Source organism: Elephantulus edwardii, unplaced genomic scaffold, assembly GCF_000299155.1.
Source record: "Elephantulus edwardii isolate Elephantulus edwardi_28Jun2011 unplaced genomic scaffold, EleEdw1.0 scaffold00007, whole genome shotgun sequence".
Taxonomy (NCBI): Eukaryota; Metazoa; Chordata; class Mammalia; order Macroscelidea; family Macroscelididae; genus Elephantulus; species Elephantulus edwardii.
This window is the reverse complement of record NW_006399757.1, coordinates 20,938,158-20,951,071: the sequence shown is the minus strand read 5'-3', so window position 1 is coordinate 20,951,071 and position 12,914 is coordinate 20,938,158. Positions and strand designations below refer to the sequence as shown.

General features: G+C 39.5%; 1 protein-coding gene across 1 annotated transcript; it reads left to right on the top strand.

Moving 5' to 3' along the window:
• The first annotated feature begins 6,373 nt into the window (after positions 1-6,373).
• Positions 6,374-12,398, top strand: LOC102857050 (ATP synthase F(0) complex subunit C2, mitochondrial-like). Its single transcript, XM_006880383.1, has 2 exons — positions 6,374-6,855; positions 12,293-12,398. Exons 1-2 carry the CDS (start codon positions 6,431-6,433, stop codon positions 12,396-12,398), a joined length of 531 nt encoding a protein of 176 aa, XP_006880445.1. The 5' UTR covers positions 6,374-6,430.
• Positions 12,399-12,914: the final 516 nt, after the last annotated feature.

Below are 12,914 nucleotides of genomic sequence, written 5' to 3'. Positions count from 1 at the left end.
CATAGGGTCGCCACGAGTCATCTATGACTCTACAACACTTGACAATAACTGAAGTTGGGGAAGGATGGCAATGTATAAATACATAATGCTAAAATGTTACAAGGAGCTTTATATCAGTGCATTCCATGTGGGGTTGCTAACCAAAGGTCAGTCGTTTGAATCTATCAGCCATTTCAAGGGAGAAGGATGAAACCATCTGCTTCTGTCAAGATTTATAGCCCTTGGAAACTCAACAGAGACAGAAAACCATATGGAAGTCACAATTAGAGAACAATGGGTTGAGTAGGATTGAAAAATAGCTTAAAGGATTATCATAGCTGGTGAAGAAGAAAGGTAACGCTTGGAAACAATTGAACAAGAAGTGATATATTATGGACAAAAGCTTAATCATGCCGCTGTTAGGGAATCACGTTTTCCTTGAAATTCTAAAGGTATTTTGATTCTAGAAATACTATGACCATAAGTTAAACTTAAGAGAGTTCTAGTGGCTTAATAGTAAAGGGTTGTGTTGCCAACCCAAAAGCATGCCATTCAAATCCACCTGCAGGAGAAAGATGGAGAATTTCCTCCCATGCAATTTACAGCCTTTGAAAACCCACTGGAGGGTCAGCTATAGAGTAGTTACCAACTCAAGGGTGTATAAAAACAACATAACAAAATCAGTAAGAAGAAATAAATGTAGATTTCTAGCATCTGTCTGTAACTTTTCACTTTTGCAAACTGTTAGACACATTCCATTTTCTTCTAGAAATTGAACTCTGCCACTTTCTTTCTCTTCTAGTCCAAGTGATTTTCAGGTCTTTGACACTGTTAGGTTTTTAGAAAATAGCAACTGCAAAATAAATAAACTATGTGAACTAACAGTAGATTAAAAAAAAAAACAGATAGAAAAAGGAAAGTCGAAGCAAGCATCTAAATTTCAAGCCAAATAAACACACTTGTGGTAGCAGGAATATTTAAAAAAATTTAAAATTGATATACATTCCCCCATATGCCAGTCATGCATAACAAGGTAAGGGAATAGTGTTTTCATTTTCTTTATAATTGAATGACCAAGAAAGAGTTATAGCAGATGCTTGATCTCACCTGAGTTACAGTAGAAAATTAGGTATATGAAATCTTAATAACTTGCAGACTGCAAATTTTACTAGTAACTTGCCTCTTCACTAAAAATTTCATTGATGGTAGATGTAATTCTTACCAATATCAATGACTGATGGTTGTCTATGGACCTTCTTATCTCTTAACTCATTTGCTTCTGTAGCACTAAAGAATAGATGAAGCAAATATTAAATAAACATGATTTGTTTTCACACATGAAGAAGCAGAAATCTTTGGATGTTGCTAGTCCAAATATATAGTTGATAAATTGCACTAGGCATATATATCATTATCTGTCCCACAGACAAATTAAGTATATTAATCTAATTAATTAGTCAGTTAATGCATGCTTTGATTGTTGTTATGTACCATTGAGCCCTAAACTCTGCTCTATCCTGTGCCAACCTCACTGTCTCTGACACAACTACTCCCATTATCCCAATCACTGAATTGATCCATCTCATTGAGGGTCTTCCTTGCGCTGTCCCTCCACCCTCTCAAACATGACGTCCCTCTTGCTACATGCCCAAAGTATGTCAGGCGAAACTTCAGAATCCTTGCCTCAAAGGATCAGCTCGGTTTCACCCTCTCCATGATGAACCTGTTTGTTCTCCTAGCATTCAATACTCTTCTACACCACCACAGCTCAAAGGCATCAATTCTCTTTCTGTTATCCCTAGTCGTTGTTTAGCTCTCTGACGAATAGCACACAACTGCGAAGATTATGGCCTAGATCAGGCTCACCTTAGTCTCCAGCCTGACATTGTTGCTCTTCAGTACTCTAGATAGGTCCCTGACAACTGATTTTTTCACTGCAATTCATCTCTTGATTTCCTGGCTGCTGGTACCAAAAGTGTTGATTGTGGAGCCAAGAAAACTAAAGCTGTTAACAATCTCAATCTCTTCACCATCAATAATGATGCTGCCAATTGGTCCAGTGGTGGGAATCTTATTTTTTTTATGTTGAGTTTCAATCCATATTGAAGGTTGCAGTCATTGACCTGCAGCAAGAACTTCAAGTCCTCCTCAGTTTCAGCAAACAGGGTTGTGTCATCTGCATAACACAATTTGTTGATGAATCTTCTTCCAGTCCTGATGCCACATTCCTCCTGGTACAGCCCAGCACCCCGATGATCTCTTCTGCGTACATATTGAAAAGGTGTGGAGACAGAATACATCCCTGGCGGCCACCCTTCCTGATTTTGAACCATGCAATATCTCCTTCCCCCGTTTTGACAACTGCTTCTTGGTTCAAGTATAGTTTTTACATAAGCACAATCTGGGATTCTGTTTCTTCTCAGAGTCAGCCACAGTTTGTTGTGATACACACAGTCAAAAGCCTATGCATAGTCAATGAAGCACAGACATTCCTCTGGTACACTCTGCTTTCTGCCTCATCCATTTAATATTAGCTATAATACCTCTAGTACCTGGCCTATTCTAAACCCAGCTTACACATCTGGCAGTTCTCTGTCGAAATGTTGCTCAAGTCATTTTTGGATAATTTTCAGCATAATCTTGCTTGCATGTGATATTAATGATATTGTTCCATAATTTCCATACTCTTTCGGGTCACCTTTCTTTGGAATGGGAACAAATATCAATCTCTTCCAGTTAGTTGGTCAGGTGGCTGTCTTCCAGATTTCTTGGCACAACTTAGTGAGCACATCCAGAGCAGCATCTATTTGTTGAAGTATGTCAATTGGTATGCCATTAACTCCTGGAGCCTTGTTTTTTGCCAATTCTTTCAGAGCGACGTGAACTTCTTCCTTCATCACCACAGTCTCTTGCTTATATGTTGTTTCATGAAATTCTTTTTTTTAAAATTATTATTAAATTTTGTTAGTTTTAATGAACATTTACAGAGATTTTTGGTTTTCATTCATTCATTGTTGCACTATTTTCTCTACCCTCCTCCCCAGTTCGTTCTTCTTCTCCCCCCACCCGAATATCTGTTTTAATTGTCCAATTGCCACAGTGCTTGTCAAAGCCAGTTCTGATTAATCTCCTTTGTCAGTGTGTCCTTTACCATTCCCTATCACTCCTCCATGAGAGAGACTTCACTCTGATTCATAAGGAAAAGGGGATGGCGTATTCTCTTAGCTACTTCCTGCTGAAAAGGGACGCTGTGGGTTTCAGGGTGAAGATCTTCTCTCACTACTCTAAAGGGCCCCTTTGGTAGTAGGAAACACATAGACTATTATGGAGATTGATTTTGGAATTTAGATTCACTGTTATCAATTGTGCTTAGCCATACATGTTCATATCCTTGAAGATGTATCATGGAAGTATTGCAGCCTAGAAGACACAAATTTAACTAACAAGTTAAAAGTATATGAGTCAAAAATTAACAAGCAATAATATTCCGAGTAGAGGTTCTAATAGTAGCACAAATCAAGTTACAGAGGGAAGGTGGTTCTTGCAATAAAAGGCCTATAGACTAGCACTTTGTCTATTATAGTGTAGAGGTTAGGAACCACAAGATGTAGAGGCTCAGCTATGTCATTTATGGTTCTTAAGTCCTGGAGCAAATTCCATCTACCACTGGGCTGTTTTACAACTTGGAAGTTCACATGCAAGGTAGAGGTGAAGTAAGGAACTGCTTAGGAGGTTTTCTGTCCGTTCCAACAACTAAGAAATAGTGAGAAGAGCTGGGACCTCAGAAGGCTTTTAGGACCAATTAGTAGGCTCTGTGTCCAGGAGAAAATGAATATACTTACCAGTAATGTTAATGCTCATCCACAGCTCTTCTGGGAGGATCTAAATCGTTGAAGCGTCCTCCTTTGTTTCCAGCTGGGAGCTGGGGCCTGTCAGTCCTGTTTGCCACGAGGACCTGATGTCAGCCACCTTGGCCAAGTGTCCTTCAGAGCCACACTTAAAGCAAGTGAGTGAGAGCTTCCTCTCTACTCCCTTGCCTATCTGTGGCTCTCGTCTGTGACACTGTCTACTGAAGTGGCCCACCTCTCCACAGTGGAAGCAATTCTGACCTCCTTTATTACCTTTGGGTGGCACTGTATATGAGAAAGAGTTCCTTTTCCTGACACAGGCCCTAAACTGGCAGCAATAGCTGCCCCAATAATTTTGGCCATTCTCTGGTCTTTTCTCTTCCCTCTAGATCCCAGTTGTTAAAAGAGGGAAAAATTTAAGCAAATGTATAACATTAATAATTTTGAACATTACAATCTTTTAAGCTTAAGGCTAGAAGTATTAACAATATCATCATTTCCAACCCAGAGATACATGTTCCAATGCAGTACCTATTTTCCATAAATGGTTTTGGTAAGAGGAATGTTGTAAATGTGGATACATTTCCACTATTCCTCCTCCATGCCACGATATAGTGTTATTAGCTTGAGCAACTATAAATCCATTGCCATCCTTACTCTAACTTAATTTTTTTTAAATTTAAATTTGTTATTAATTTCAGTGAAAATTTACAGAGGCTTTGGATTTCCATTCATTCATCATGAAATTCTTCTGTGTCAGTCATTTCACTGGTTTAGTGACTCTGTATACTCCTTCTATCTTCTTTTAATGCTTCTTGGATCATTTAACATTCTGCCCAAAGCATTCCGCATACTTGTGGCTTGAATTTGTTTTTCAATTCCTTCAGCTTTAGAAATGCTGAATGAGTTCTTCCCTTTTGATTTTCTGACTCCAACTCTTTGCACATTTCATTATATTACCTTGCTTTGTCATCCAGAGCTGCCCTTTTAAATTTTCTATTCAGTTCTTTAATGTCTTGATTTCTCCCCTTAGCTTTGGCTTCTCAGCACTCTAATGCAATATCCAGAGTCTCATCTGACATCCATCTTGGTCTTTTTTCCTCTTCTGTCTTTGAAAAGATCTTTCGCATTCTTCAAGGATGATATTCTTGATATCAGATTAGTTGTACTCAGAGACTCTTAAATTCAAGAGACACTAGCTGCATCATAAGAGACTGGTAGGACCATGAGGTGTTCAGAATCACAGAAACCTTGACAGCTTGAGACTTAAGCCATCATATCCAAGGCTTGTTAAGGGGAGAGAGGTGTTGAATGGTATATGCAGAAGCATAATGGAATGCTGGTTGATAGGGAAAGGGGTGAGTCAAGACACACATGGCAAAGGTGGGTAGCAACACTGAATCTAGCCGTCATTTTTCTATTGAGTAAATGTCTTTCATCTGCTCCTTTTTGTAAAAGGCTTGTCTGTCAGATACTATTATTATAAAAAAAATAATTAAGACAGACTAGGAATCGCAATTGGCCATCCACTTCTGAAATAACAGGCCTTTGAAAACCCTATGTACCATAGAACACACTTAAACTAGCAGACATGGCAATTGAGACTGAGATCTCAGATATGGAAACACAAAGAAAGAGGAACAGCTATAAGCAGACACTAGTGATTGGAATGCGGAATGTGAAAAGCATGAATGTAGCAAAATCGACATTAAGAAAGAAATGGAACACATAAATATTGACATACTAGGTAACTAGGTATTGGTGATGTGAGATGGCTTGGCATGGGACATTTTAAATCAGATCATCTTATGATCTAATATGCTTGGGATGAAAAGATGAGGAAAAAATGGGGTAGCTTTCATAATTAAAAAGTCATTTCTAGATCCATCATGAAATACAATGTGATGAGTGACAGGATAATATGCATATGAATACAAGGAAGTCCAGTGAATACCACTATCATTCAAACATATACATCCACAACTAGAGCCAAAGAAAATAGTAAATTTCTACCAACTTTTGCAGTCAGAAATCAATCGAACATGTAATCAAGATGTATTGATAAAAATGGGTGACCCAAAGGCAAACGTTGGGAACAGCTAAAAGGATCAGTAGTTGGAAATCATGGACTTGGTGATAGAAATGAGGCTAGAGATAGAATGATAGAATTCTGCACATTCAATGATTTTTTTCATTGCAAATACCTTTTATAAGAAACTCAAAGGCAGGCTATACACATGGATTTCACCTGATGGTATGCATGGAAAGCAAATCAATGACATCTGTGGAAAGAATCGCTAGAGAAGCTCAATATCAGCTGTAAAAACCAGGCCAGGTGCTGATTGTGGAACAGACCAACTACTCATATGCAAGTTTAAGCTGAAGTTGAAGAAAATAAAATCAAATCCACAGGAACAAAAATTTGACCTTAAGTCTGTCCCACTCGAATTTCAGAACCATCTCAGGAACAGGTTTGAGGCCTTTAACATCAATGAGATGGTTTGACTAGCTTTTCTATTATATATAAGAAGTTCTAGAGAGCTCCTCTCCGTCTTCTCTGCACTAGGAGCAGCTTTCCTGCCACAGCCCCTCATCCCCTGAAAATGTACACGTGCACCAAGTTTATCTCCCCACCTTCCATGGTCAGGAGCACCTCTCAGCTGCTGAGCCATCCATTGTCTACAGTGGCGCTGAAACCAGAGATACTGACAGGTGAGAACTTCAGGTGCTTGACAGACCCACATTCCTTGGTTTCGTTTACTTCTAGTCACAGCTTCCAAACCAGCACCATCTCAAGAGATACCGAAACAGCAGCCATGTTTATTGGGGCTGGGGCTGCCACAGCTGGAATGGCTGGTGGTGGAGCTGGTATTGGGGCTGTGTTTAGGAGCCTCATCATTGATAACGCCAGGAATTCTCTGAAGCAGCAGTTCTTTTCCTACGTCATTCTGGGCTCTGTCCTCTCAGAGGCCTTGGGGCTCTTTTGCCTGATGTTTGCCTTTCTGATCCTCTTCATAGAAACCATGCAGTGTTTCCTTGCTCTGTTCGGACAACTGCCTTTTGGTCCAAGTATAGCTTTCACATTAGCACAATCAAGTGTTCTGGTAACCCATTCTTCTCAGAGTCAGCCATAGCTTGTTATGATCCACACAGTCAAATGCCTTTGCATAATCAATGAAACACAGACATTCCTCTGGTGCTCCCTACTTTCAGCTAAGATCCATCTAACATTAGCTACAATATCCCTGTACCATGACCCCTTCTAAACCCAGCCTGGACTTCTGGCTGTTCTATGCTGATGTGCTGCTCCAGTCATTTTTGGATAATCTTCAGTAGAATCTTGCTTGCACGCAAAATCAATGATATTGTTCTATAGTTTCCACACTCTGTTGGGTAACCCTTTAGGTAGGATATTAAATGATCCAGGAAGTATTAAAAGAAGATGGAAAGAATATACTGAGTCACTGTATTGAAAGGAATTGGCAGACAGAAGAATTTAATGAAACAACATATGAGCAAGAGCCTATGAAGGTAGAAGTTCAAGAAGTTCAAGCTGCTTTGAAGGAAATAGCAAAAAAATAAGGCCCCCAAAATAGATGGTTTACCAGTTGACATATTTCTGCAAATAGCTGGTGCCCTTTACATGCTCACCAAGTTGTGCCAAGAAATCTGGAAAACAACCACTTGGCCAACTGACTGGAAGAGAGAATAAGCATATACCTACAGAAAAACAAAACAAAAGCTCCCAGGCAGTTCTTGAAAACCTCAGTAATCTTGGTTTCTCATCTTCTAATTACAAATCACAAAAGACATAGTTACACTTCATTTTCTGTCCAGCTATTCTGGGATGGTTTTATATTCTTTAATTGACTTCCCTTTCATCTATCTGAGTGGGATTTTGCTTCTTTAAACCAAAGGAGTCTTGTAAGAATAATGGCTTTGAATGACCCAGGGCTGGTCACAACATCACTCAGAAAAGGTGTAAAACCAGCTAGTACTAGGGATCAAAGGGAAGCAATGTTACATAAATGTATACATTGATCAAGAAACCAAAACAGCACTGTCAGTCAATGAGTCAATTCTGACTCATAGTGACCCTGATACATACTGAAGTCAACTTTTTGGAGGGTGACGTTGTGATTAGACATATCACTACTGTTTTACAGAAAAGGTGAAATAATATTTGTATAGATAATGAAAACAAGCTTAACTACAGAAGGATCTACAAGTGATAGCATACCATTTATTGCTCTTTTATTGTCCTATAATTTTACCAGTAAATAATTCTTCCAATTTTGGAGTTGTGAGAATTATTCATGCTTCAACTATATACTCCGTACAATTATGAAAAGGATTTATATTGAGACATATAAAACACAATGGGGATTTCAGGGAAAAATTAATTTTAACAACAAATACAAGAAGATCAGATAGAAGACTTAGCATCAATGCTTAGGAATCATTCCTATGCCACAAATTAACCAAACACATACAGCCAGTATGTTTGGTCAGTGATTTGATTTCCTGTTCCTTTCTTGGAATAAGTTGAATTTGCCTCTGGATTTTCCCTAAGATTCCTTCAAAATGTGTCTAAACATTTTTTGATTAAAAATTGTTGGGTATTTTAGAAAAAAAGTTTATTATAGAAAGATTAAACACATATGCATATTTATTAGCATAGAACAGTTAGGATTGTTCTTACACTAATCTTGAAAAAGACACATCCTTGCCTTGGCCCTAAATTTATCAGTAATCTAACCAGAGATCTTTGGAGGGCTCGGTGATAAGAATGAGCCTACTTTTGGTTTGGAAGCTCAGTGATTACTGCCCTCTGCTTCCTGATATTTGTTGGAAGTGATAAGAATCCTTTGGTGGGATGTGTGACTGTCCACAACCTTTATCTGTAAGGATGATAAAGGAGTTCTGGTGAAGCTCTGGGTAAGTGGTTAGACTCTTTCTTAAAGATTGGAGGTTATGCCCACTAGCTGCTCTGTATGGCAGTCTGCTTATACAAACATTATAGCCTTGGAAGCCAATTGCCCAAAGTATATCAGGCAGAGCTTCACAGTCCTTGCTTTGAAGAAGTAATTTGGTTTTCACCCTCTCCAGGACAGACATGTCTGTTCTCTTGTCAGTCCTTGGTATGTTCAATACTCTTCTCCAGCACCACAATTCAAAGTCATTGATTTTTTTCTTCTATCATCACTATTCATTGTCCAGCTTTCTGATCCATAAATAAGTTATTGTAAAGATCATGGCCTAGGCCGGGCACACTTAAGTCTCTAGACTGACATTGTTGCCCTCTAGCACTCTGGAGAGATCCCTGACAGCTGACTTTCCCAATGCAATTCTTTTGATTTCCTGACTGCTGATGCCAAGAGTGTTGATTGTGGAGCTGAGCAATCTGAAACTGTTAGCAATCTCAATCTCTTCCCATCTATCATGGTGCTGCCAACTGGCCGCATAGTAAGAATCTTTGTTTTCTTGATGATGAGCTGTTATCCATATTGAAGACTGCAGTCTTTGACCTTCTGCAGCAAACACTTCAGGTCTTCCTCAGTTTCAGCAAGCAAAGTTATAACACGGGTTGTTGATTAGTTCTCCTCCAATCCTAAAGTCACATTCCGCTCCATAAAGCCCAGATTCATGAATGATTTATTCTGCATATAGATTGAAAAGGTATGACACACTCCTTTTCTGAGTTTGAGCCATGCAGTGTTTCCTTGCTCTTTGCATGAGCACAATCAGATGTTGTGGGTTTTCCGTTCTTCTTAAGGTTAGTTATAATTTGTTGTAATCCACACAGTCAAATGCCTCTGCATAGTGAATGAAATACAGATTGACATTCCTCTGGGACTCTCTGCTTACAGCCAAAATTAATCTGACTTTGGTTATGATGTCACTGGTGCCATGGCCTCTTCTAAACCCAGCTTATATTTCTGGCAGTTCTCTGTCTATGTCCTGTTCCAGCCATTTTTGGATCCCCAGCATTTTCATGCCTGTGATAAAAATGATACTGTTTGATCATTTTCATACTCTGTTGGATCACATTTTTTTAGTGTGGGAATAAATATGGCTTTCTTCCAGTCAGTTGTCCAGGTAGCTGTCCTCTAAATTTCTTGGTGTAACTTAGTGAGCATGTCCAGGAAATCTGTTTGTTGAAATATCCCAATTAGTGTTCCATCAATTCCTGGGGCCTTGGGGTTCTTATGCCAATTCCTTCAAATCATCTTGAATTTTCTCTTTCATCTCCATTGCCTCCAACTGGGTATTATTTGAATGTTTCCTTATATAATTATATAGCGTCAACAAAGAAACAAACAACAGAAATGAAATGGAGCTACCTGGTTTTACTTACTGAGCGTGACAGTTTCGTTGTATTACCTGGGACTTTCCAGTGTTGTTGTTGTTTTAGGTGCTGTTGTCTTCAACTCATGGGGACCCTAGATCCAACAGATCTAATCCTTGCCTGATCCTGTGCCATTCTGTTAATGTCCTCTGGGATCAAGCCTTTTATTTCAGTCACTGTGTGAATATATCTTGTGGGGGTTTTCTCCTTTAACTTTCCACTTTTCTGAGCACGAGGTCCTTTCCCAGGGATTGGCCTCTCCTGACAGCATGTCCAAAGTATGTGAGATGAAATGTCACCCATCTTGCCTCAAAGGAGCACCCTAGTTGCACTACCTCCACAGGACAGGATGTGGTGAGAAAAGAATTCTTACACATTGTTGGTGGGATTGTAAAATGGTACAAACACACTGGAAGGCAGTTTGGTGCTTCCTCAAAAAGCTGAACATAGAAATTTCTTATGACCCAGCTATTCTATAACTTGGAATATGCCCTGAGAAAATGAGAACCGAGGCACAAACATTTGTACACCAGTGTTCATTGCAGCATTATTCACCATTGGAAGAACATGGAAAGAGCCCAAATGTCCAACCACAAATGAATGGATTGAGAAATTATGGTACATCTACACAATGGAGTACTATGCAGCACTCAGGAGAAATGATTTTGTAAATTATTATGTAATTTGGGAGAGACTGGAGAGCTTTATGCTGAGTGAACTAACTCAGTCCCACAAGGATAAATATTGTATAAAACGATTATTATAAAATGAGTATAAGTATCCAAGAGGGGTGGAAGAGGCTGGAAGCAGAGGGATTTGGATGTGCAGGAGCCAGGGGGATTAATCATCTGGTTTTACAATTTGATATACTGGGAGTGAGGGAAAGTGAAAGAATTTGTTCAAATTTGTATTTGAATTTTGTAAATAAATTAGTTGTTGTTGTTGTTGTTATGTGCCTTGAAGTTGCTTGTGACTCATAGCAGCCCTATGTACAACAACCCTAAACCCAGCTCTGTCCCGTACCAATCTCACTGTCTCTGACACACTGCCCCAGTCACTGAATCAGTCCACCTCATAGAGGGTCTTCTCCTCCTGTGCTGTCCCTCCATGCTCCCAAGCATGATGTGATGTCCTTCTCCAAGGACTGGTTCCTCCTTGCAACATGTCCAAAGTATGTCAGACGAAGCCTCAGCAGCCTGGTTTAACCCTCTTCAGGACAAACCTGTTGATTTTCTTAGCAGTCCATGGTACATTAAATACTCTTCTCCAACACCATAGCTCAAAGGCATCAATTCTCCTTCTATCCTCCCTAGTCATTGTCCAGCTCTCTGATTCATAGCAAGTGATTGCAAAGACCATGGCCTGTATCGGGCACACCTTAGTCTCCAGAGTGACACCATTGCTCCTCAATACTTTGGAGAGGTCCCTGACAGTAGACTTTCCCAGGGCAATATGTCTTTTAATTTCCTGGCTGCTGGTGCCAAGAGTGTTGACTGTGGAGCCAAGCAAACTAAAGCTGTTAACAATCTCATTTTCTTCACCATTCATCCTGTACTGCCAATTGGCTCAGTAGTGAGAATCTGTCTTCTTTATATTGAACCTCAATCCATATTGAAGGCTGCAGTCTTTGACCCTCTGCACCAAGCGCTTCAGGTCCTCTTCTCTTTCAGGAAACAGGGTTGTGTCATCTGGCATAACACAGATTGTTGATGAATCGTCCACCAATCCTGATGCCGCACTTCTTCTCACACAGCCCAGCCTCCTGGATAATCTCTTCTGCATATAGATTGAAAAGGTATGAAGATAGGACACGTCCCTGGCATACACCCTTCCCATTTTTGAACCATGCAGTGTTTCCTTGCTCTGTTCTGATGACATTGCCTCTTGGTCCAAGTATAGGTTTCTCATTAGCATGATCAAGTGTTCTGGGATTCCCATTCTTCTCAGAGTCAGCCACAGTTTGTTATGATCCACACAGCCTTTGCATAATCAATGAAACACAGATAGACATTCCTCTGGTATTCCCTGCCTTCAGCTAAAATCCACTGATGAGTTGGAATAGGCTGGTATTATCTAGTCGAATAAGATAATCATATGTTTAACTATATTGGGAAAGGCTAATTGAAATGATATCAATAGACTTTGTCTCTTCACGTAAACTTGTCATCTACATGGATGAAGAGACAGAAGCCATTAAAAGAAATACCTTGAGAATCCCCTAATCTTTGATTCCCTTCCATTTTTTTTTGTTAAGAAAAATGGAGCCAGATAGATTTCCCCAACATGAAAGCATTCTCAATTCTATTCCCATCCCTGAAAAACACAATTAAGAAACCTAAGGGGTTCTCCCTTTAGGGAATGGGAACTAAGATCCCCAGCAGAAACGGGGATATTCAGTGGGAATTCACCTCCTTCCAAGGAGAGGGTGTTCTTCCTCACCTGGGGAATGCCTGTTGTGTTATTTTCCTAGTTCTAAACCAAAGGGATATTTGTAACTACACATAATTGATTTTGTCCTTTTTAAAATTTTATACTGTTTTATTTACAAATTTGAATACATTGTTTTTCCACAAAATATCCTTCCCGTTTCCTTCACCTCACCCACCCATCAAATTGTGCAACCCTGTGTTTAACACCCTATTCCCTGATCTTCACCTCTCTATTTCCACCCCCCAAGCCCCTGCCTTGGATCCTCATACTCTTTCTTCAATAATGGTTTTATACAATATTTTTTCTTG

Coding starts and splice junctions, on each gene's coding strand:
- LOC102857050 (XM_006880383.1), top strand. CDS start 6,431: ATGTACACGTGCACCAAGTTTATCTCCCCACCTTCCATGGTCAGGAGC. Junction 6,856..12,292: donor CTCTTCATAGAAACCATGCA/GTGTTTCCTTGC, acceptor ATATTGGGAAAG/GCTAATTGAAATGATATCAA.